General features: G+C 53.4%; 1 protein-coding gene across 1 annotated transcript; it reads right to left on the reverse strand.

Moving 5' to 3' along the window:
• Positions 1 to 1,168: 1,168 nt before the first annotated feature.
• CSUI_000346 (leucine rich repeat-containing protein) lies at positions 1,169 to 20,674 on the reverse strand (the record flags this gene model as incomplete). Its single annotated transcript, XM_068060580.1, has 13 exons — positions 1,169 to 7,197; positions 7,575 to 9,428; positions 9,727 to 10,330; positions 11,583 to 11,775; positions 12,496 to 12,605; positions 15,576 to 15,669; positions 16,291 to 16,644; positions 16,974 to 17,064; positions 17,503 to 17,673; positions 18,658 to 18,766; positions 19,310 to 19,949; positions 20,001 to 20,622; positions 20,670 to 20,674. The coding sequence occupies 10 exons, from the start codon at positions 20,672 to 20,674 to the stop codon at positions 11,698 to 11,700; spliced, it is 2,274 nt and encodes a 757-aa protein (XP_067927451.1). The 3' UTR covers positions 1,169 to 7,197; positions 7,575 to 9,428; positions 9,727 to 10,330; positions 11,583 to 11,697.
• Between the last annotated feature and the right edge of the window lie 284 nt (positions 20,675 to 20,958).

Consider the following 20,958-nt stretch of genomic DNA (forward strand, 5'->3'; position numbering starts at 1 on the left):
CCCAACAGGTAACTTGTTTTGGCGTCGCTTTTAGGCGCGTAGGAGTTGCGTCTAAGGTCATCGGGAGCCTACGTCTTGCCACTGCGCCAAGCGGGGGCAGTGGTAGTTGGTCGAATGTAGTTTATCAGTCCCACAGGAAAACGCCTAGAAGAGAAGCTGAGCTTCTTGTCTCACTCCGCCTTTTCGCAACCATCTGTATAAGGCGAAAGCTGCTCGGTCTTTTCTCAGCATTACGCGGAGACACAGTTGAAATTATGGAGACCACTAGCTACGCAGAAACACTGTCCAAACAACCCAGCTCTCTTGCAAGCTCTACGCGCTGAAGTCGTGCGCAGCCGCTGCCGACGTCTGGCATTGTAAGATCCGGAGCTGGAAACGGGCGAAGACTCCAGTCAAGTTCGCTTCTCCATGCCCAAGTCGCCCCTGAGCCCAGACTCGGCAGTGTTCCGTAGCAGTCGCGACTTACATTTCGTTATATTGCTACACTCCGCCCGCCGGTCGCAAGCCCATCTCCGCTATTGGCCTTCCGAGTTGAGCGGACTCCGCGCTGCGCTTCACCGGATTTCACCTGGTTGCCCCCCGAAACGGGTCTACCGGCGCCGTGCTCTGTTTGTAAGCGCTGCCGCTACTTTGTGATCGAGAAGGCACCTGTGACGCATCCTTAGCATCATAACAGCGTGCTATCTGCTCCAGAACGGCTTCCGGACGTCATCCACAGAGTCAACTTGAATCAGTTTTTCACGTTTTTCTTCTGAGTACACTGAACATGAGAGGTGGACAAAGGGTGCTTTTCTGCTGTGCTTGTGTGGGGTGTGCTCTAATTAACTTTCCGGAGTACCCGTAGTCTGCCACACACCCGTTCATGCCTTTCTCTGCTGCTTTATGCCACTGTCTCCCTGGCGGTGTTCTGAGTGCCTCCGGAAGCTTTGGAGAAGAGGTGACTCGGTTCAAGATTGTGAGTGCCTTCGGGAGATCTGTGAAGCACCAAGAATCTTGTAAGTTTTGGCCAGGCTTTTTTAAAACGCGGGTGCATCGTTTCATAGCGTCTCTTTTGGAGACAGGAAATGGTAGTAGGGATGATAGGCGGCAAAGTTCGGCTCATGGCTCAGGCACTTCTTTCAACTGATAGCGAGCTATGCACGGCTGGTCGACGGAATACTCTCAGTTCCTGCTTTCCACTAACTACGTTTTTGAACGCCAGAAAAATATGTTTGGTTCCTTAGTACACTGCACCTTTTCCGCCGAGTTGACTCTTGGACTGCGTGAGAAGGCCCAAGTCTTAAGCCGTAACGTCCCTATCTCCGGTGTTTCTTTGTCCCAAGCTGGAAGCCTCTTGTCAGTTGCGGCACTCTCATTCACTTTGTCGTTACAGCACGCACAGGTTCGCTTTCATGCGCGGCGGTAGCTCTCGTCCTAGAAGAACTGACAGAACTTGTGGAGTCTGCGGAACACAACGATGTCCCAGACAGCCAGTTACTCCACGACAGACCAGCTTCCGCTCTTCGCCAGTGCTGGGTCATTGCCAGCACGGTGTATTCCTCAAGTGCACGCGATCTGGGCATTGCTAAGACACAGACCCCCCGTGAGCAAAGAGGACAAAATCGCGCAACCTGTTTTGGTTAAAGCAGGACAAGCCGATGGTACGGAACCGAACATCGATAAAACCAGGCAGACTTCCCGCCACCATGGGCAAACCAGGCCCAGCACACACACCTCGAACAATTGTCGTCCCGGAAAGCGCCCGGAGGCACACGGTGAAAACAGAGTACCTTCGCCAGTTCCAACCTTGCCGCGACGACCTAAAGAAACGCGGAGGGTTCCCTTAGAAACCTGTTTCGAACCGCGAACTGCTCACTCAACGCGAAGGCCGCCGGCCCCTTCTGGAGAATCTTTGTCTCAGGAACAGTGTCCTAACCCAAGTAGCCGAGAGACCAACGTTAGAGAGGTGACTGAAAGAGCCACGAAAAACCAAATCAGCGGAGCCTTTCCAGAAACGACCAGTCAACGGGTACGGCGAGTGTGGCGGAAAGAAGCCATCAGAAATCAGGACTTTTGTCGAGTTACTTTCCCAGACCTTTTTCCCGATGCAGCAGACGGAACGTCTTTCTTTCTCAGCAGTGACAGCAGCCTTGACGATTCGACAACAAGAAAGAAAAGCACAGACTGCCGAACGCATTCTCTCATAGCAAGTCTACGGAAAACCAAGAGAGAAGCGTCGGCGGGAGAAACCTGGCGCCAAGAATCACGACCGAATCGGAAAGAACATCGAACTCGGCACAAAAAAAGTCCTTCGTCGAGGAAAGCTCGGGAAAAGCATTCGAGGGAAAACAGAAGAAAGGCAAAGCAAAGAAGCACAAGCATTCCTAAAAATGGCCTTCTCCAAATCAAAGTGGGTGCAACACCAACGCCGAGTCCTCTCAGCAGAATATCTCTTTTGCTGGGATCCACAGAACTGCGGGAACCCACTCTCAACAGGGTCGCAAGGAGACCGAAGGCTGTTGCCTCTAGTCCAAAACTCACTAAACCAACTAGTGCCAGTACAACAAAATCCTTTCTGACCACGGTAGCGGCCGACCCCCCTGTTGTCACTAGTCTCGGATCCCGCCAGAATGAAGTGGAGCGTTTCTCCCCTGACGCGGGCGTAATCGAGGAAAAACGAGTTCCCGGCAAACCCGTGACCCTTTGGGGAGAAGAAGACACTCTCAAACATAGAGGGGCCGTCGAAGTAAAAGGGGCAAACACGACTAGCACAGGAGAGCAGACAAGGTCGATAGGAGTGAAAGAATGGATACCAGCACCAGAAAGCCCACCAAAGCAGCAGATGTCCCCCTCGGTGAAATCTTTCGCGTGTGCGGATGCTTTCAGTGAAACAAAGACATCCTGTCGGAATGGACAAGAGGGAATACCTGAAGAGAGTCACGCGCACTCCCCACTATCCGACTCTACGGAAGACTCGAAGAAGACGTCAGCGTGGGTGGAGGAAGAAAGCACGTTCTCACCTCCCTGGCGGCATACCCCACACAATAGCTTTGGCCCGACTGTCCTCAAGGTAATCCCGGAAAAGCAGCACGAATGCGAACAATCGCTGGCACCGGCGGGAAGAAAAGAGTCTCTACTGAAACAGAAAACGGACACTGGCGAAACGCAAATGTGTGCTTGCCGCTCCCAACACCGGAGATCGAGGTCCTTGTCAGCCTGTCACCATCCCTCAGTGAAGAACCATCATGAGCCGAGGACGACACGCCCTGCAACACTCAGTTGTTCTCATTGCTCCACTTTCTCTTCTGATAAAGGAATAAGTATGAGAAAGGGGTCGCCTCAGATGCATACATGGAGCACAGAGATGTACACAACAGAAGCAAAAGTGCCTTTTGTCGGAATGAATGAGCGACCAAACGAGAGAGCCACAGACGCACCTGCTAACGGCAAGATCTCAGCTCTGCCGGGACAGCTTCGACATTCACCTGGCGCGACGCACAGAGGCAGCGTCGACATAGTTGACTCCTGCGGCGCAAACGCAACTTCACACTCCCGAACCAGTCGAAAACCCCTGCATGACGAAGTGACTGAGGAGCTGGAAGTCCTGCGTCCCGGCGCAGGACTTCCAGCTCCTGGCAAGTCTGTACAGGAAACAGCCAGACGGGAAGGGGAGGGACGACCGGGAGGAGACGCAACTGCAGTTGCTTCTCGCTCTCCTCGGAGGTCCAAAGACCAGACCAGGGAGCCTCCCTCTGGACAACGCCGAAGAGGAGATGTGCGTGAACAAGAAAAGGCTCGTCGGTTGTGTCACCGAGCCCCACCGGCAGCTAGCTCGAGTTGGGACCGCACTCCAGAGAATGTCGCTCCTCATGGAGGACACAGGCATCATGAGGAGACCGAAGGAAGCGCGTCCGGAGCAGCCCGACATTGCTGTCGCCGGAGCTCTTCATGGGAGAGGGAAGCAGAGAAGAAAAAGGAAAAACGCTCACTGTCGACAGGGAGGACGGTGAAGGGTGTCTCCAAAGAGCAGAAAGCACATCTCCACTATCCAGAAGGTAGAGCACGGGCAGCTCGACGAACACAAGCCGCTGTCACTGTCATGCGAGAGGGGACGACTCTGGAACGGTGGACTGGAAGAAGATCAAGAATCCTTGAGGAGAAACCACACGGTCCGCAAACTCTTCAAGGAGCAAGGTGCGCAGGCTTGAACAAGACACACACCGGGGACTTACGGAGGAATAACCGGAGAACAGCAGCCAAACTCCGAAAAGAATCCGAGGTTTCCACAGCGGAAGAGGAGGAATCACGCAGCAGGAATACAGACGGTAAGAGTAGAGAGCGGCAACATCAACACTCCGTGGAGAACCAGCACGTCACCGGTGATTCTTGTGATAGGAAAGAGAGGACGAAACAAACGCGGAGGTCTTGTTCCTACCCGACTCCAGGCCAAGAAGGAGTGATTCAAGTCACCGCGAAACAGCTCAAAAAACCAGGTATTGCAGCCGGCGGAAACGCATTTCAGGCTGCCTCGCTGGTGTGTTCTTCGACTTGCTGTTCCTTGCATCGTTCAAGCGTGTCCTGGAAAAGGAAATTTGTTCGGAAGCTCACGCCATACCTCTCTGAGAACGGTTTCTCGGACACTGCAAATTTGTCAACTGTACACGCCCTTTGCACCATAAGTACATCCCGTTCGCAGTCCGCCCTGACACGTGCTTGTTCTTTCGGCTCGCCGCGAGCCTCATCGTTTTCTGGTGATGCCTGCTCGACGCCCTGTCCCGGTCTGCGATGGCTGGTGAGAAGGGAGTCCATCTTCATCGGCGAGGCACTACAAGGGGAACATCGCCCGTAGACGGGAACGTTAGAGAAAGCTAGCTTGGAGTCACAGTCTGTCGTCCTCGTGCTGCTGTTGTTCCTCTTCCTCTTTCTTGTCCCTCCTGTCCTTCTATTTCTTCTGTAGCGTGCGCTTGTTTGCTCTAATTTCTTCCTGTCACGTTGACGGCTTCTTTGTAGGCGTCATATCGAGACTTCACATCGCAGAAGACAGGAAGACGCCTTACTGCCACTCGGGTGCTTCTTTTGAGAATGATTCCACCTACTCACCAGCAGTCGAGGTTTCTCACAAACATCCCCTACGAACGAACATTCCACTCTGTTTCACATCGAAATTGCCAAGAATAGAGCACCGGAAGCGACAGTGGCAAGAACGCGGAGAGAGGGAAATCGAAAACACACCCCGTCGAAGTTGGTATACCCGAAGAGCCAACAGAGATGTTCCAGAAGCACCCCCCGGTGAGGCAGAGCCGCCTTGCCGCTCCACAGACAGAGCCGTTTTTCTCTCTCGCCCGGGGGTGGAGAGCCCTGTGGGCAACCGCGACAGAGAAACGACTGATCAGTGTGCTCAACTCGAGCCTATCTCTAGGGAGAAAATGGAGCTGAGCCAGAGGGCAGAAAACGAAAGCAGTAGGTTCGAAGAGTCCCGGCGTGCAGGGAATCGAATGCAAGAGATACGACAAGCAGCCTTCACACCAGCGAACGGAGGAAGAAGCGCGGCAACCAAAGAGCACACAGGTATCGACGCCTCGCAGATGCTGCGGCCTCAGCCCACCTCCGGACGCAAGGTGGACGTAGAGCAGAACGTCCTTGCAGCCCAGCTTCTGGCACAGGCACAGGAAAGTCTTTTGCTCATCTGCAGACTATACAACAGCTCCTTTAACATGATGTGTCGACCACCACAGTCACAAACACACGACGTTCCTCTCACTGCGGAGGGCGAAAATTGTCGAGAATCCCCCACAAATTTCTCGAGCCAGATGTTCACCCCGGACACAATGAGGAGTTCCACTTGGGCAGAGCGAGCTGAAAATAAGGCAGTTCAAACAAACCCAACAGGGAACAGCAAAAGTCACGACACTGGCAGCCCCGCAATCGAACGTATACGTCACACGCACTACGATGCCGGTAGCTGCAACCACCGGAGGAAGAGGAAGAGCGGCGCAGGGTTCCAAGGAAAAAATTCAAGTGACGAAACCGTGACAGATAGAGAGAAGAGCAGGATTGTACGAAATTCTGCTCTTCGTTTTCTTGGAGAACCAGGACAGCAGGGAAGTCTTTCTTGGCCTTATCACCCAGAGCAGCAGTCATCGCTACGCCCACAACCTGGCAGTTCACCGAGAACAGCGAAAGGCCCCGGCGAATACCAGCAGCATCAAAGAAGGAATGACGACGCTCCAAGTCTTCCAAACCTTACGTTCGAAGGAGAAGACATGCCCCCAGAAAGATCGCCACAGCAGAAAAGGAGCCCCACCACGAGTGCCGTCCCTCCCTGTTCTTCTCTTGAAGGCTTGAAAGCCCTGATGATGCCGACAAACTCTCCGACATCGGAGTGGCGTCTGGCCTCTCACTCGGTAAAGGAAGTCAACATTAGCCCTTGTCACCCGTTCCGCTATGTCCCGCCTTTTGACTCACATGACAGGAGACACAATCACCAGCAAACTCCTGTAGAGAACATTCAGGATTTTACCGCCTTACACGTCGACAAGAATAGGCAGCTTCCCATGAGAAGAGAAAATGAGAATCAGGGGTGTTCTCGAACAGGAGAGCGCAGAACCTCGCGCTCACCATCCTGCGTTTCCCACAACCATGTATATGGTCGCCCCCAGACACAACATATACAACAAAGGCACGACGCCAGAAAGACGTTATTAAGAACAGACCAACGATGCGAACAACAGGCGCTGGAGGCCAGAAACCTGAGAGAGTGTACGTACAACACTGTCGGAGTAAATCCTGGTGCGCTGCCTGGTGAGCATCCCCATTTGTGGCCACTAGATAACGCACGTTCTAAAAAAGACAACGTCTGGAGAGCTCCGGAGCTCCACCGTTGCTGCAGAAGCGGGAAGGATGGGAAGACGACGGAAGACACGAATGAAGAACAGCTCAGACAGAAAGGAGAGAGACAAGAAAGAGCAAGCCAAGACAGTGCCTCCTGCTGGGCCGCTGACGGGACAGATGAGAGAAGCACAACTGTTGCTACAGAGGCTGCCTGCTGTCCTGACTTGGATTCTCGGGTGCACGTACAGTTCCCTGTAGAGTACCGAACAACTGACGGGGCGGCTGCAGGAGTAAACCAACGGACTGAAGCAGAGGGAGTCAGACGAAAGGGAGGAAGTCCAAAGGGCAGTCCGTTTTGCTCCGAAGAAAGGGGACCGGTCGAGAGAGCTGAGAAAGAGAAACGAGAGAGATGTCAGAATGCGAGAGAGAGTGAAAGGTTCCACGGTCCAAGCACCACTTCTGACAGGAAGGGAGTAAGGGATAATATGGGCGCAGTCCAAGAAAGGGTGGAGGAGCGCGGAGGAAAGATAAAGGTCAGTTCGACGCCCCTTCTGCCGAGGGAGATCGACCAGATAGAGTGGCAAAAAGAACATGCCAGACTATTAGCTCAACGGCGTGCTCTCGAGGCAGAACTGGAACAGCTGGAAACAGAGCATGCGTCTCTCGTGCGAGATCGTCAGCTATCTTTTGAAGAGCAAGAGAGACAGCTAAGGTATATGAAGCTGTCTTGCCCATTCCCTTTTCCTTCATCTCTTCCGCCTCACCAGGGTTGCTATTCAAAAGTGCCATGCTTTTCTGATCAGAACAAAACACATGCGTCTCCCTCGTGCACGTTGAGTAACAGCGGAAAGCACACGGCTGCAGCTGCTTTAAACGCTTTATCTTCTCTGTCTTCTCCGTTAGTAGGGAGAGACTTGTTTTGCTGCGCTTCTGTGCGCCGTCATGCGCAGATATCTCCAGTATATCATCCTCAATCTCGTTCTTCCACACTTCCTTCTGTCCCCCAGTCCCGGTTGCCCCTGTTTCACGTTCAGACGCCTGTACAAACAGACCGTCAGCGCAGTTTCGGAAATACGGCCGGAGCGTCCACTGGTTACATGCAGTCAGGGGTGAAAAAGGAGGCCCAGACAACAACAGAGAGTTCAGGCCGCCCAGTGAATGAGGACTCGCCCCCTCCGCTCCCTGACCTCGCTGGCAGTGTTGCAGGAAGGCCACCTGTATCAGCGCAGCGGCGGCAAATACGATCGTTTGTCATTCAAAGCCCTGGCAGGGATGAAGAACAGGAGTCGCAGAAAGATTCGGGAGGAGAAAAACACAGCAATCGGGGGAACGAAGCATGCAGTGGGGGGCCGACAGCAGAGCATGAAGCTACTGTGAAGCGAGGTTCCCCTACGCTTCTTTCTTCAACACCCCCTCAGCAACACCTTTTACTCGGCAAGCAGTTGCGCCCACCTACTACTCACGATCCCCATAGCGGCTGTTCACGGCCTTCTGCAAGAAAATCGCCTTCATCTAATCAGCTCACTGAGTATGGGGCAGCCTCGGAAGAAAGACACTCAGCGCCGTTTGTGAGTCCTTCACTCGACTTTTATCCGCGGCGTGAACCGTCTTCGTCTCTCCGTCAACATTCCCTCAGGTGGAATTCTTCTTGTCTATCGCCTGTCCCACTCTTTCCACCTCCCTTCCCTTCTAGCCATGTTCACGAGCCAAGTGGTCTGCTCCCCTTTGATGATAGCTCCGCACCCTGCTGTACTAGCCACCGAAGGCCGCTTTCTTCGAAACGTGCCTTCCAAGGGACTTCTTCTTTCTGTCGTCTGTCCCTGTCGCTGAGAGACTGGAGACACCCCCCCGCTGAAGCAGGAAGTCGAGAAACCAAATCTAACCTTGCCCCGTGTCCCTTTTCCTCTCACTCGGGTTTTCAAGGACAAGAAAGTTTCTTCCTTCCGACCTATCCGGAGTATCGCACTTTCTCTGTTTCATCCTCAGACCAGGGGATGCCCAAGATTCTACCTGTGAATGTACCAGTGCCCTTTGGTGTATTCCCTCGCACGCTCTTCTCTCGTCAGTCGCCGTCATCGTCTTGCTTAGATTCGCTCTCCCCTTCTCTCCCGTCTAAAGCGTTGTCTACTCCGTCTCGTACACAAACCAACGGCGCGAGTCCGCTCCGGCCTGCTCCTGAGAACCAATCGCCTGGGAGCCCACCCCCTCCCGTAGCAGATTCCCGGACGAGCTCAAGGCAACGAACAGAAAATAACAGTCTTATGATGATGCATTCTTCAAAACCTTCGGCCGATTGCACTAATGCGGCAGCCACCAAGGAATTACTGTCAGGGATTCGGTCGCCTTCTCTTTCTCCACCTACTCTCGACTCTCACGGATGTGCTGCTGCTCCGTATGTTTATCCAACACTCTCTTGTTTTCTACGCTCCCCGCACATCTTGTCCTCATTCTGCTCTCCCAAGGCAACGGAGCAACCAGGCTCTCAACAACGGTCCCGCTCTTGGATGCCTAAGTCTCCAGGACACCGCCCCTGTTCTCCACCCTTCAGCACACAGGCCATTTCACCCTGTGCGTTACCAGAAACCCCAAGCTTGCTAAAGTCGAAGAGCGGCCAAAATCTGAATGGTATCAACAATGAGAAGCGAGAAGAAGAAGAAGAAGGAGTCGATAAACAGGCAGAAGGGATGGGACCCACAGAAGACAAAAGCACTAACGTAAGGTCAATGTTCCCCGATGCAGTGGAGGCACGAAAGCCTTATCGCCAACGCTCTCCGCGTACTGCGACTTCAAAGCATTTACCATGGTCAGCTGGGATTCTCACGCCGTGTACTATTAGTGACCAAGCTACTCAGTCATCCTGGAGTTCGTGTCCCCCTAGTCATCTGTCCAGCTCGCCCGATGCTGGGCAGATCTTACCCTTTCTCAGTTCCTATCGGGGTACTGTCAGCTCCGCTTTTTCATCTCCCTTCGATGAGGGTAGTACTTCCGCGCAAATGAAGCCACACGAGGGGCCAAGGTGGAAGAGAGAGACGATGATAGAACTGCCCCCACCTGGAATGCCGAGATTGCGCGGCGGAACTCCGAGATGTTCGTCTACCGAGATCAGCTCGCCACGAAGTCGCCTGATGAGACAAGAAAGAGCAACGGAAGAAAAGGAGACGGATGAACGAGAAGGGAACTTGACACCAGGGCACCCGAGTGAACTAGGAGAAGCAAAGGCAGATTCACAGAAAAAATCACCATACGATGAAGTCTGTTTGGCTCCGGCGCCATTGGAAAACCGCGGAGAGGAACAGCGCCCACTCGGACACTTCCTTGTTTCCCCAGACGAAAGGAGAGACTGCGCGCAACGGCCTTTCTTGCATCTGGACAGCGGAACGTTGATTCTATCGTCTCGCCGTCCTCATCCGCCGGCCAAACTTCCACCGTCCCTGCGGAAAACCGCTGCGGCACTCGCCACATCAATTTTGAGAGCTCAAACTCCCTAACTAAACGGGGGTAGAGAATGCCGGTGCTCCACCTGTTCGAAGAAAGAGACGATGGGCGATATGGAGATGAGGAGCGACTGTTGGTCGAGAGAATGTAACGCACCTGTCGTGCACGTCTCCTGTAAAGAAACATTACTGTCTCCTCTTGGAACCTCTCACGTCGCTGATCCGAATCCGAGTCCTTTTGACAGGTGAAAAATGTCTAGAGCTAAGAATGCAGATCGTTGGAATTGCAACCCAGAGTTATGACTGTCTACAGAAAAAAAAGAGTAAGCTAGAAATTCCAGAACGCTTGTGAAAAGGCAATGCAACAAGTAGACTAGGTCGCCATTGCCTACTGTCTCGTGTGGTACTATGTATAGTCGCCGCTTTCTTGAAATTGAAGCAGCAGGAGAAGCGGGTACTGTACGATGACAACTCTCGGCATCGCGGGCCCAGCAGGAGCGTCAAGCACTCTTAGTAATGGGGAATGAAACACACGGCTGCAATCGCCGAAGTGGTTTTTCTTCCGAAACACCACTAGCAAGGCTTCTTCCGAAGACTCCTTCCTGAGGATAGCTTCTTCTTGAAGAGCTGTCGGTCATTCTCCTACTAGGAGGCTGACGGTGCAACCGCACACAGCGTGGTGTGATCCCCCGTAGACTTCTAGCTGCTCATACTAGTCAACTTCGCATTACCGAACCGATTTCTTCTAGGCGGCGCGCGAGCTTTTCAGGCACTGATAGCATCGAACCTACTGCACACGTGAGACGGGAAAGAGTTAGCTCGCTCTTCAAAGGAGAAGGCGTATGATCTTGGGGCCCCCAACCGTAAGCCCCAAATTCCTTTGGCTGTCGCCTCGGTGTCCATCTTCGCAGACATGCATGATGTCTTCGTGTGCAAAAAAAACTATGCTTACAAGCACTTTTTCCAGTTAGTCTCACAAGAAAAGCTGTTCAACAAGACCTACCGTGTTCTTCAAAAGTCAAGGAAAGAGTCGGACAGGAACGAGTCCACAGAAAACACCATTACATATGGTGCGCTCTCTGCTCCCACTTCCATCAAGCACTCAAAGAGGGCACTTCCTACGAGAACCCGGAAGGCATTGGTGGGTTACATTGCAACGCTTTCCTAGAACTTGTTGCAAGTGAAGAAACGGACCAAGGACAAGTAAAGTCGCGGGCGAAGCTTTCCCTCCGCCAAAAGACAGAGTGTTCTGACTATGTTGCACTACAGGCAGTCTCCTTCTACCCGCGCTGACGACAGGAGCGCACGTGGAGTACAAGAGGAGGTTATTTGTTATACCGAAAGAAGGTAGCGCTCCGCAGAACGTCCGGTGTCCGGGCACCTCGCCGTTTCCTTCTTTTTTTCCAGTTGTGAAGATGGCTGTCACGTTAATGATGGATTGGGAAGATGCCTGTCACGTTAAAGATGGAGGACTCAAGTCCAAGCCTTCCATGTTGGCGTAAATGCTTGGAATCTCGAACAAAGGCAGCTCCTGTACGCAAACGCACGCGCGACGAGACTAAGCACGTCGGTTTAGGCGCGGAAGTTAGCGCTCGTCTTGGGAGAATCTTAAGTTCGGCTACAGATAAGAGCGCTTTACGAGGTCTGAATGAAAACACCTCACAAAGAGAACCGCTCTCCCTCGTGTAAAATTCAAGACAAGAATCTAGTGCCGAGTCGCCCCAGAGTGGACCAAGTGAACTCCTCGGGACTTTGGTGGGGTAAATGGAATAAGAGCGTCTCTTTCTGCGATGACCAACAAAAACCCATAGCACCTGCCACAGTACCTGAATATCAATGCCTCGCCCAGAACAGAAGTTTGCTGGATGAGCACAATCAAATCTACTTCCTTAAAGGGCTTTGGAACTCTTGCCCTTGGAAGAGCTGACAGAAGCCATTGACAGGCAGATGAAAGAACAGAGCCGCAATCAACTGAGAGGTCCTACCACGAAGAAAGAACAGAACGGCGAGGACATGCGGGGCGAGACATATCGGCATGAGCATTCTACTGTCTGCGTGACCTATCGTCCTACAAAGCCAGTACTTGGAAAATATGCATACGACCTCAGCTAGTAAGTGCCCAGGGGCCCTTTCATTAGTCAAGCTCTCCTGCATGCCGTCTCTCGCAGAAACGAAATAGCAGTGGAGAGCATTGAAGGTGAGTGTATCGGCACACGACGTTTATGGACAGACATGCACAGGGGAGACTTACGTGGTGGAGACAAAGCTGCAGCTTCGACGCCCCGGCATCCATTAGCGCGTCCTCGACTCTTTGGCGTTCCACGTTGCAACCATACAAGCCGAACCGACGTAGAGCCATTCCTGAGAAGAGAGCAAGAACTCAAACTCGATTCACCGTGCCACAACGTTGAAACCACAATACTACGGTGGGCAGTCGCGGGTATCCCAGCAGGTTCTCTAAACATGTGCCAGAGAACACGTCACAGAAGTGTGCGAAGCGATGACGGGTCTTCTGTACGTTTGCTACAAAGTTACTTGTCCCCGGGACAACGGAGACGCCGCCAGATCTGTACAGTCAAGATCCGCTGGACCCTGAAGTAACACCTGGAATCGCCGTAGTGATTCCGAGCGTGTTCTGCTGAGATACAGGAGTTGTGAACCTGCAGAAAGCCCGACACTCCGCCTCTGCTCCCACGGTACCATCTGCGCGCCCCTCTAGTCGTACAAGGTTTAAGAATAAGCGCAACCGAGTGAACTCTGATTTCCCGCCCTAATTCTACTACACGGTGCACGTGGGCACTGAAGAGAAACAAGAGAACACGCTGAAGGCCACACTGGGGTCTCTAACACCGTTTTCTCAGCTGCTCCCATCCGCCCGAAGACGGAACCCTGGGAGACAACAGCCGGGACGTGACTCCCTGGCTACGTTACTCACTGAACGTTCGCCCCGTTAGAGACACTAGCTACGCTTTTTAACAAATAGGCCTTTCTAACTTATGGCTGGCTTTACTTTCGGTATAGAGGCGCTCATGCATGGGCAAGAGTGAGGGAGTTGCGTGGGACACAAGCGAGGAGGAACAACAAACGAAAAGTGCGACGATACCAGCTGAACCAAAAAGGCAGCCGGAAGTCCGACCTTTCTCTCAAGAAGGGAGGAACCGACACTTAGGAAACCCGCACTGCGGAATTGAAAGTCAACAGGACAACGCGCTCACGAGGTATCACGCAGGCGACGATATTGTCTACTGGACGGCGAAGGCCAATGCAGAAACCTCGGCAACACCTGTTACATATATGGATATCGAGGCTCGGATCTCCTGGGGGCAGGGCTCGTCTTGTCACAACACGCAGCAAACGCGACTTCCTTATTTGCATGTCCAAACTCACGGCTTACTATGATTAGCAACCCTCTGTAAGAACGCTACAGCTCATCGATCCGCCCGCTGTAGAACGGGCATGCAATACGCGAGACTCTCGTTGTAGGGCAGGTCCGTTGAGAACGTTTGTCACGCTGATGTGTAGCTTGAATACACTCGGAGACAGCGAACGTGCGGAGAAAACACAACCATACCTGTAGGGAACTGCGACGGCTCCAGCGGGGGCGAGGCGCAGCAGGCCGAGCTCACACGCCAGCAATGAGAAACGTCTAGAAGCGCCAGGGAGGGCAAGCGGACCAGGCAGTCGCGGACACACTCGTCATCAATTGCTCTGCATCGTACTCACAACAAAATGGGGGAATCGCCCGGCAATTGCAGAAGCGAAAAAGACGGGTAGAGAGTAATAACGAATAACGGACGCAATGTGAAGGCCGACAGAAACGAGCAAACTACGGGAAAGGAAACACCGTTTCCTCGGCCAGACAACGTCTGCTGCGGACCATCAGCCAGCTGGGCTGTCAGAAAACGCCCTGGAGCAGGACTTAGCTGCAGACGAGATTGACCACAAAAGAGAACTCTATGGTGTATATATAGGTGTACGCATACTTGAACGTATATCCCAAATACATGTGTTGAAGACCAGTACAGGCTCCGGCAGGTGTACTTTCAGAATCTGCCTGGCCTCGAATAAAGCACGCGAGAAAGGAAAGGGACTGTGACGATAGACTTCAACTACGAATGGCTGCCCAATTGAGGACACCGAGTAGGACCGGTCGTATGTCTACATGAACTGGTGCACGCAGCAGGACAAAGCGCGCCAACTCATGAAGAATGAAACAACGGGTGACGGAGGTCCGCCACTCGCCGAGTTGCCCTACGAATTCGAAGAGAGCTTGAGGCGCCTGAGCTTGGTAAGGTACAACGACAACGAAAGAGCCACGGGCTTTGAAAGGCCCCCGATTCTCGACACGTCGAGCATCTCGAGATTCCGACAGTTCTCCGCAATGGCCCCAATGGTTGTAGACGTTACGGCAGTCTCTGAGAGAAAAACCCGATGGGGAATACAGGTTCGGCCAACGTCGCTGACATGTTCTGAACACTCTGTGTTAGCCGGCTGCGCAGCCAAGAAGTCATCACATGGCTTTCTCATTATGGACGATGTGTACAGTCGCTAGGTCAGTGTCACTACACCACCGGACACGCAAAAGGAACCCACCACGGTAACAGAAGTTCTACTTGTACGCTGTTGTGCCTTAACTCCGCCGCTCAGCGAAATTGTCCTCCCCCCGACCAACTATATCAACGACGCTCGTTGTCCGTCACACATGCGAGGAGACCAGTGTCTTGCTGCTAGACCTGCTATCATAAGGAAGGCAGAACGTAGCTAACCTAAGTACCTGAGGCAGGACGCCCCTAGCATGGACGGAAAAGGAGAACGGCCGTTTCACCCTGAGACAGAATGCTGCGCCCTTCCAAAGAAGATGATTCGCTACCTCGAAACGTGCGATTCTTGTGTCCGGAGAATGAATCGGAGAGGTGACGACACACACGCGTGACTGGAGGTGTGCCGATGAACACACCTGCCACCCACCACCGTACACGGACCGCTATCTCTACCCATGAGAATGCACCTCCCGTCCAAAGCAATGGATATGCACGCCGGCGGTCAGTGCAAACGCGAGAGTACACAGAAACGGCAGTGCTTGCGCGTATCCGTGCATTTGCAGACTCCTGTGGAAGTCTGCTGATATGCATGGGACTTCCAGAAAAGTCAGTAAATGTACGGACTAAGACATCATTGTGAAAACGTGCACGTCCAAGTTATAAGCGCGCAGCGCTGCAGGGATGTGGGTAGGCTGAGGGAAACACGGCTGACGCGTACCAACCGCGTGTTCGAATCTATGGCAGCACTGATACGAGAAAAGAAGGCACCACGAAATCCAGGGGAATGTACCTGCGAGAACAAGAACCTGGAGCTGTTTCAAAAACGCGAGAGCAGCACCGCCACGATCATCCAATGCCGAGCAGCCTCGTAAGTCGAGAAATTCCTGGACAGTGGTCACTCCCACTCAGACAAGATGACACTGTCTCCGTACTTCTTGTCAGCTTCACACTCCTGAGTCCGCATGCTACCCTCCTCACTCATTCTACAAGTTTCGCTGCTTCGGCTAGTGCAGAACATCAATGAACTGAACAGCAAGCAGCGGAAAAGGATTTTGATAAGGTTCTGGAGTGCCACCGCTCGTACACTTCCGTGTAGACCGTAGAACAGCATCAACGTCCCAATCCGGAAGATTTTGCGTACAACTACAAAGACACACACAGTGACAGAGTTAGGTAGAAGGAGACCCAGAGGCTCAACTGCTTGTGTCCACTCGCAGACGCAAAGCTGCACACCGCCGTGCATAAGAGAAACGGCCCAGCCCCACCAGAACGCGTGTGCGGCACTGGAATCTCACGTCCGTCTGCCTCTCTACAAAGAAGATAGAAGGCAGCAAGAGGACTGCTGCGCACCATTACAAAAGGCACAAACCTAAGAAGAATGACGACACTAGGGTGTCTCGACAGAATACTTGCCCTGCTAGATCCTCACTTGTGGCACTGGTAAGGCTCGTACCGAAGATTCCGTGGAAAGTTACCGAGCAGACCCAAGAGAAAAAAGAGCTCACCAGTGTATCCTTAACATTGACCAGTGGCTTAACGGAAGAGATAGCCGTACAGCGAGCAAGCGAGAGAACCTTCAACGGCGGACCATGAACTGCTCGACTGTCATCCTTCTGGCTTGTCTCTGAAACTGGAGCACTTCCGTTTTCCGCTAACGCCGTATTCAGACTCCCTACCGGCGTCCCTGTTGCCTCTGAAGGGGAGGCAGGGGATTCCGGGGGAAGGCCAGAAGACGGGGCAAGCAGAGAAGGACAGGATGATCCAAACGGGGCAGGAGAGGGACCGAGGAGGCTCTCAAGGGTCCGGTTCGAGTGCGAAGACGAACAGCGCGCACCAGCAGAGACACCGAGAGCTACCCGCTGAAACACGAAGATAAGACAGCAGATGCGTGTGCAGGCAGGCTCCTTCGCCAAGGATTTTCAGACCCATGCTCTCAGCACGAAACTTTCTTGGGGAAGTACCTGCCTGTAGAACTGGCATCCAGCCGGCCTGCATTCAGCTCACTGCAGTCCAAGTGAGGCCAAACAAGCTGGCGACCCGTGGCCATGCAGCAAAGGCAACTCGCGTGACAAGAAGGACCATTGCTAGGTAGTGTGACACTCGAAGATACAGAGGGCGGGCAGTCTGGTGCGCATCCCCCGCGCGCAGGCAAAACGCAAAAGACACACAGCCTGCTCCACCGACGAACCTCAAGGTAGGGAAGGAAACGGAGAGCCGCCACGCTCTCGTGGTTCAGCGCCGAGTTGTCCTGTAAGTCCACTGCTCGCAGACGACGAAGACTGCACGAAAGGGGTCCAGGGTAACGGACAAAGCAGGGCACACGAACTGGAAGTCCACGTGAAAGGAGAGTGAGCTCAGTGAAACGCCGGAGAGACACAACAGCCGAGTGAAATGGAACCGACGCACTAGAGCCACGGAAAATGCGGGAGTGCGATGACTGATGAGATCGCAGAAGACGCTCTAAAGAGAGAAGGACTTAGTGAGCACGTTCGACACTGCGAAGGCCATACAGGGGAGATGATTGCTGTCAGAACCACGGCGCTCATTGCGGGAGGTGCAGGACAGCGCGACCCCCGCAATTACAGAATGCCCACAGCTGCCTCCGTCGGAAGACAAAAGACGAATGACCAGAATACAACAGGCGCTGCATACTAGGTTGCTCTAGGGTACGGCCGGTGGCCGTGAATTACGAACTGATGTCCCGCACGTCGCCTTACCGGGCTGTGAGCGACCGGACAAGGCGGGTTGAAATCTTTGCGCATTTCCGGAGAACGAGAACTTGGAGACGCTGCGGAAACATGGAGCTGCGACTGTTAACCAGGCTCTCGAAAGTCCTGGAGGGAAGCGAAGAAGCGCCGCTAATCTCTAGAATCCGGAGGGCGGGGGACCTGCACCCAAAGAAGAGATAGCATCAGAGGAAACGAAAGCCGCTTAGCACACACGCAATCAGCCAATCACAGACAGAAGCACGTAGCTGACTTGACTCCCTCGTGCAGAGGGCATTTCGATTCACCGCCGCTGAAGATTGCGAGCTGTCCCAGCGCTCCGAAGTGACGAACTCTATAGTCCCGTTCTCCTTGCCTTAGAAGCCGACTGTTCCTTCCCAGTGCCAATACCGGACTCAAGGAAGAATGCTGACCACAGCAGTCTCCGTTTTGTCGGGCGCTGCGCACTGGAATGGCGAGCTTATGTGGTGTAGTTAATCACGCGACCAACGGGAGAAACGTCTTAAACAGAAGAAGTGCAACTGGGTGACAAGAAAGCTAACAGCGAGTCCTGAGCGCCTTCAGTCGCCTGTCGTAGGCGTGGTCTCCCTCGTAGCAGATAAAAGCAACGCGTGGCGACGAGAGGGTGCGCAACAGAGAGCAACTCTGTGAGAGACTCAGCTCTCCACGGTGGCGAATATCCCAGCTGAAAGGTCACTCGGCTCTCACCTACGGCCATGCCGACCTGACAACATCTGTGGCTACCCGGCCTGCACTCAAGCAGGCTTGGCCAAGCCAGCACACAACAGCAAATGCAGAAAAACTTGAGGAGGGCCACCAGAAGTAACACACACAATGTGCTGTACACCACAGAGACGCTGCACGCCGTGCGCACCTTGTAGGGGTGCTCCTGGAGGCACTTATTTCCGAGAGGCAGCACGGAGTACTGGTCATGTTTTCAGTACCGGCGTTCAGGATCGCAGTATTCTGACGTCTGCCAGGCTCCACGCCCCCCCCACTCTAGAGACGCGTACTCTCGACCTCCCCATTGAAAGAGTAGAGCCTTCTGAGATGCTTTGGTTCCTGTTTCCGTAGTAGAATTGCCCTGAGGGTCTACATTAGATATACAGGCATGCGATGCAGGGCTTCTTCTCCTCGAAGACGTACCTCTGAACGGCGTGGAGAAGATGCGCCGGGTTCAAGTCCGCGCCCACCAAAGGCCCGACGCGAATGACTCGTCTTCGCCGACGTACAGTCTCGGCTAGGCGTCTGCAAACTGAACAACGCGCAACAGTATACGGAGAGCCAGATTAGATATGGATGTGTCAACAAGCCGCCTTTTCTTACAGAACGTCGCTGCTCGTTTTGAAGAGCGTAGAGATGACGGACTGACTTGATTGAAGCGAGTGAATAAGTGGACAGATACTCTGGAGAGAGTACGGACATGACTACACAAGTTCACATTTGCGTACGCTTGACCAAGAACTGCAGGCAAATTGCCGGACGATGGAACACGAGTGGTCGATTCCGCAGGGCGCCAGTGTGCAAGTTTGGATGTCCAGTTCATGAGATGCTGCGGAACGTAGTATATACCCACGGAGTGAGAAAAAACCAAGAACGGCACGCGGCCGCCTCCGAATCTTGACAACTGAGGTAATAAAGAAGTCACACCGATAACAGTTCTTGTCAGCAAGCGCTCCTCGGTATGTTATGCCAAGAGAACACCTGGGAGGACCCCTGTAAAAGCAGGCAGACTCCAAGACATAAGATCAACCAGGTTCACCGCGAGGGGGATCCGGACAGGTCCCCGTGTCCGCACCTAGAAGACATTCAGCCGCACAGCAGTCCACGATCAAATGTAGAATATCATCAGGAAGCTCGTGAAGCCCCCCGGGACTCCCGTAGGTTTGCCTTCTGATATCTCCTTCCTTTTTACACTCTCCGCCTTGTCCTGTTTCTCTCGCCAGAACTTGCTTCGTCTTTCTGCAAGGGAACAACGGGGCTCCTGTGTGAGTTTCCGGTCCGCTGCCTTTGAGAAGAGACGCCTGTAAAGTCGGTTTTCTCTTTACACACTGCGTTGAAGCTTTCCTCCTTCGTTGCAAAGTAGACTCTGAGTCAATCTCGTGGTGTCTGTCCTTGCAAGACCCCCTTTGTTCGTATGCGTCAACGACAAGCGACGCTGGCCTCTCTCCGTTTCCCAAAGCAGCAGTGTTTTCTTTGTCCCCCCCCCTGAGGACCAACGAACAATGCGGAAGCGAAGCTGTAGAAAACAAGTGTATACGAGAAGACGAGGAAGAAGTGGACGACGAAGAGGCAGACGCATTAGATGAGAAGAAAAAAGTTTTCGAATCGACACCACTGCAATCCAGCACCGTCCCAACTGTCTTGGTGCGGGCCTGCTGATTTGCCGGCACACTCCGAGACCCCGGGCTGTCACCAGCCGTAGAGACCTTGTTCACCTGCATGGGGACTGCAGCTGACAAACAAGAAATTTCTTTCGTGCGCTTCACTTCATCTCCCTGTCCGGAGGGAGAGTGAATGGACCTGGTTCCTTCGGCACTAACAGTGCTAGAAAGGGAGGACTTTGTTAAGATCGGCTGAGACTGCTCAAAAGTCTTGGCCTTCTCCCCTTCACAAAGCAAGCGGTCGCGGGCATTACAGACAGTGAAAGAAGTCTTCTTCACTTGGCGTTGGAGTTGTTCTGACCGTGTGGTCGGGCCTGCCTGACTAATCTGTGGGGCGTGTTCTTTGTCCAGCGAGCCCGTCTGGCAGTATGGGCCTTTTCTTCCAAGCCTCGCTCCTTGCGAATCTTTCCTCCTTACCCCGAAGAAGGAGGAAATAAACAGCTGTTTTCCCTCCGGTCGGGGTGCGCATTTTCTTCTTTTCTTCCGTACCTCCTCACCAGATACCGGAGAAGGAATCTGCGTACTTTCCCTTTCGTCACCAGCCACGAGGCATCCGTTTTTCACTGTTTCCTTTGCAACCGGTTGTCCTTGCCTGTTCTCGGGAACAAGGTGCACCCGCCGTAACATTCCATTTACAACGTGACCGTTCTGACCATGTGTCCCTTCCGCAAGAGAGCCCGGTGAGCCGAGGTCACCCTCCTGTACCAAGGGCTCCGGGCCGTCATCGCTAAGGAACGACGCAAAGAGATCACTCCCGACATCAGCGGTCTCCACACCATCCTCCCTGTTGTCTCCTTCCTCACTCTGTCCCGTTTCTCGATGCAATGCAATTGCCATCGCGGAGCGGCACTCTGGGAAGCTAAACGTAATTGTCGTCCAGTGTGAAAAATTAAGTCCTGGTATGCAAGGAAAAGCGAGAGGGAGAGCAGATCGAATAGTGGCGCGAGCCTGTCGCATCTGATGGCGCTGGGGTACACCGACACCAGAGGACTAGACCTCCGCTACGATCTCATGGGATCGGCACGGAACGCCAAGCGAGAGCACGGCCCTCCACGGCAGCGTC

Source organism: Cystoisospora suis, assembly GCF_002600585.1.
Source record: "Cystoisospora suis strain Wien I chromosome Unknown contig_153, whole genome shotgun sequence".
Lineage (NCBI taxonomy): Eukaryota > Apicomplexa > Conoidasida > Eucoccidiorida > Sarcocystidae > Cystoisospora > Cystoisospora suis.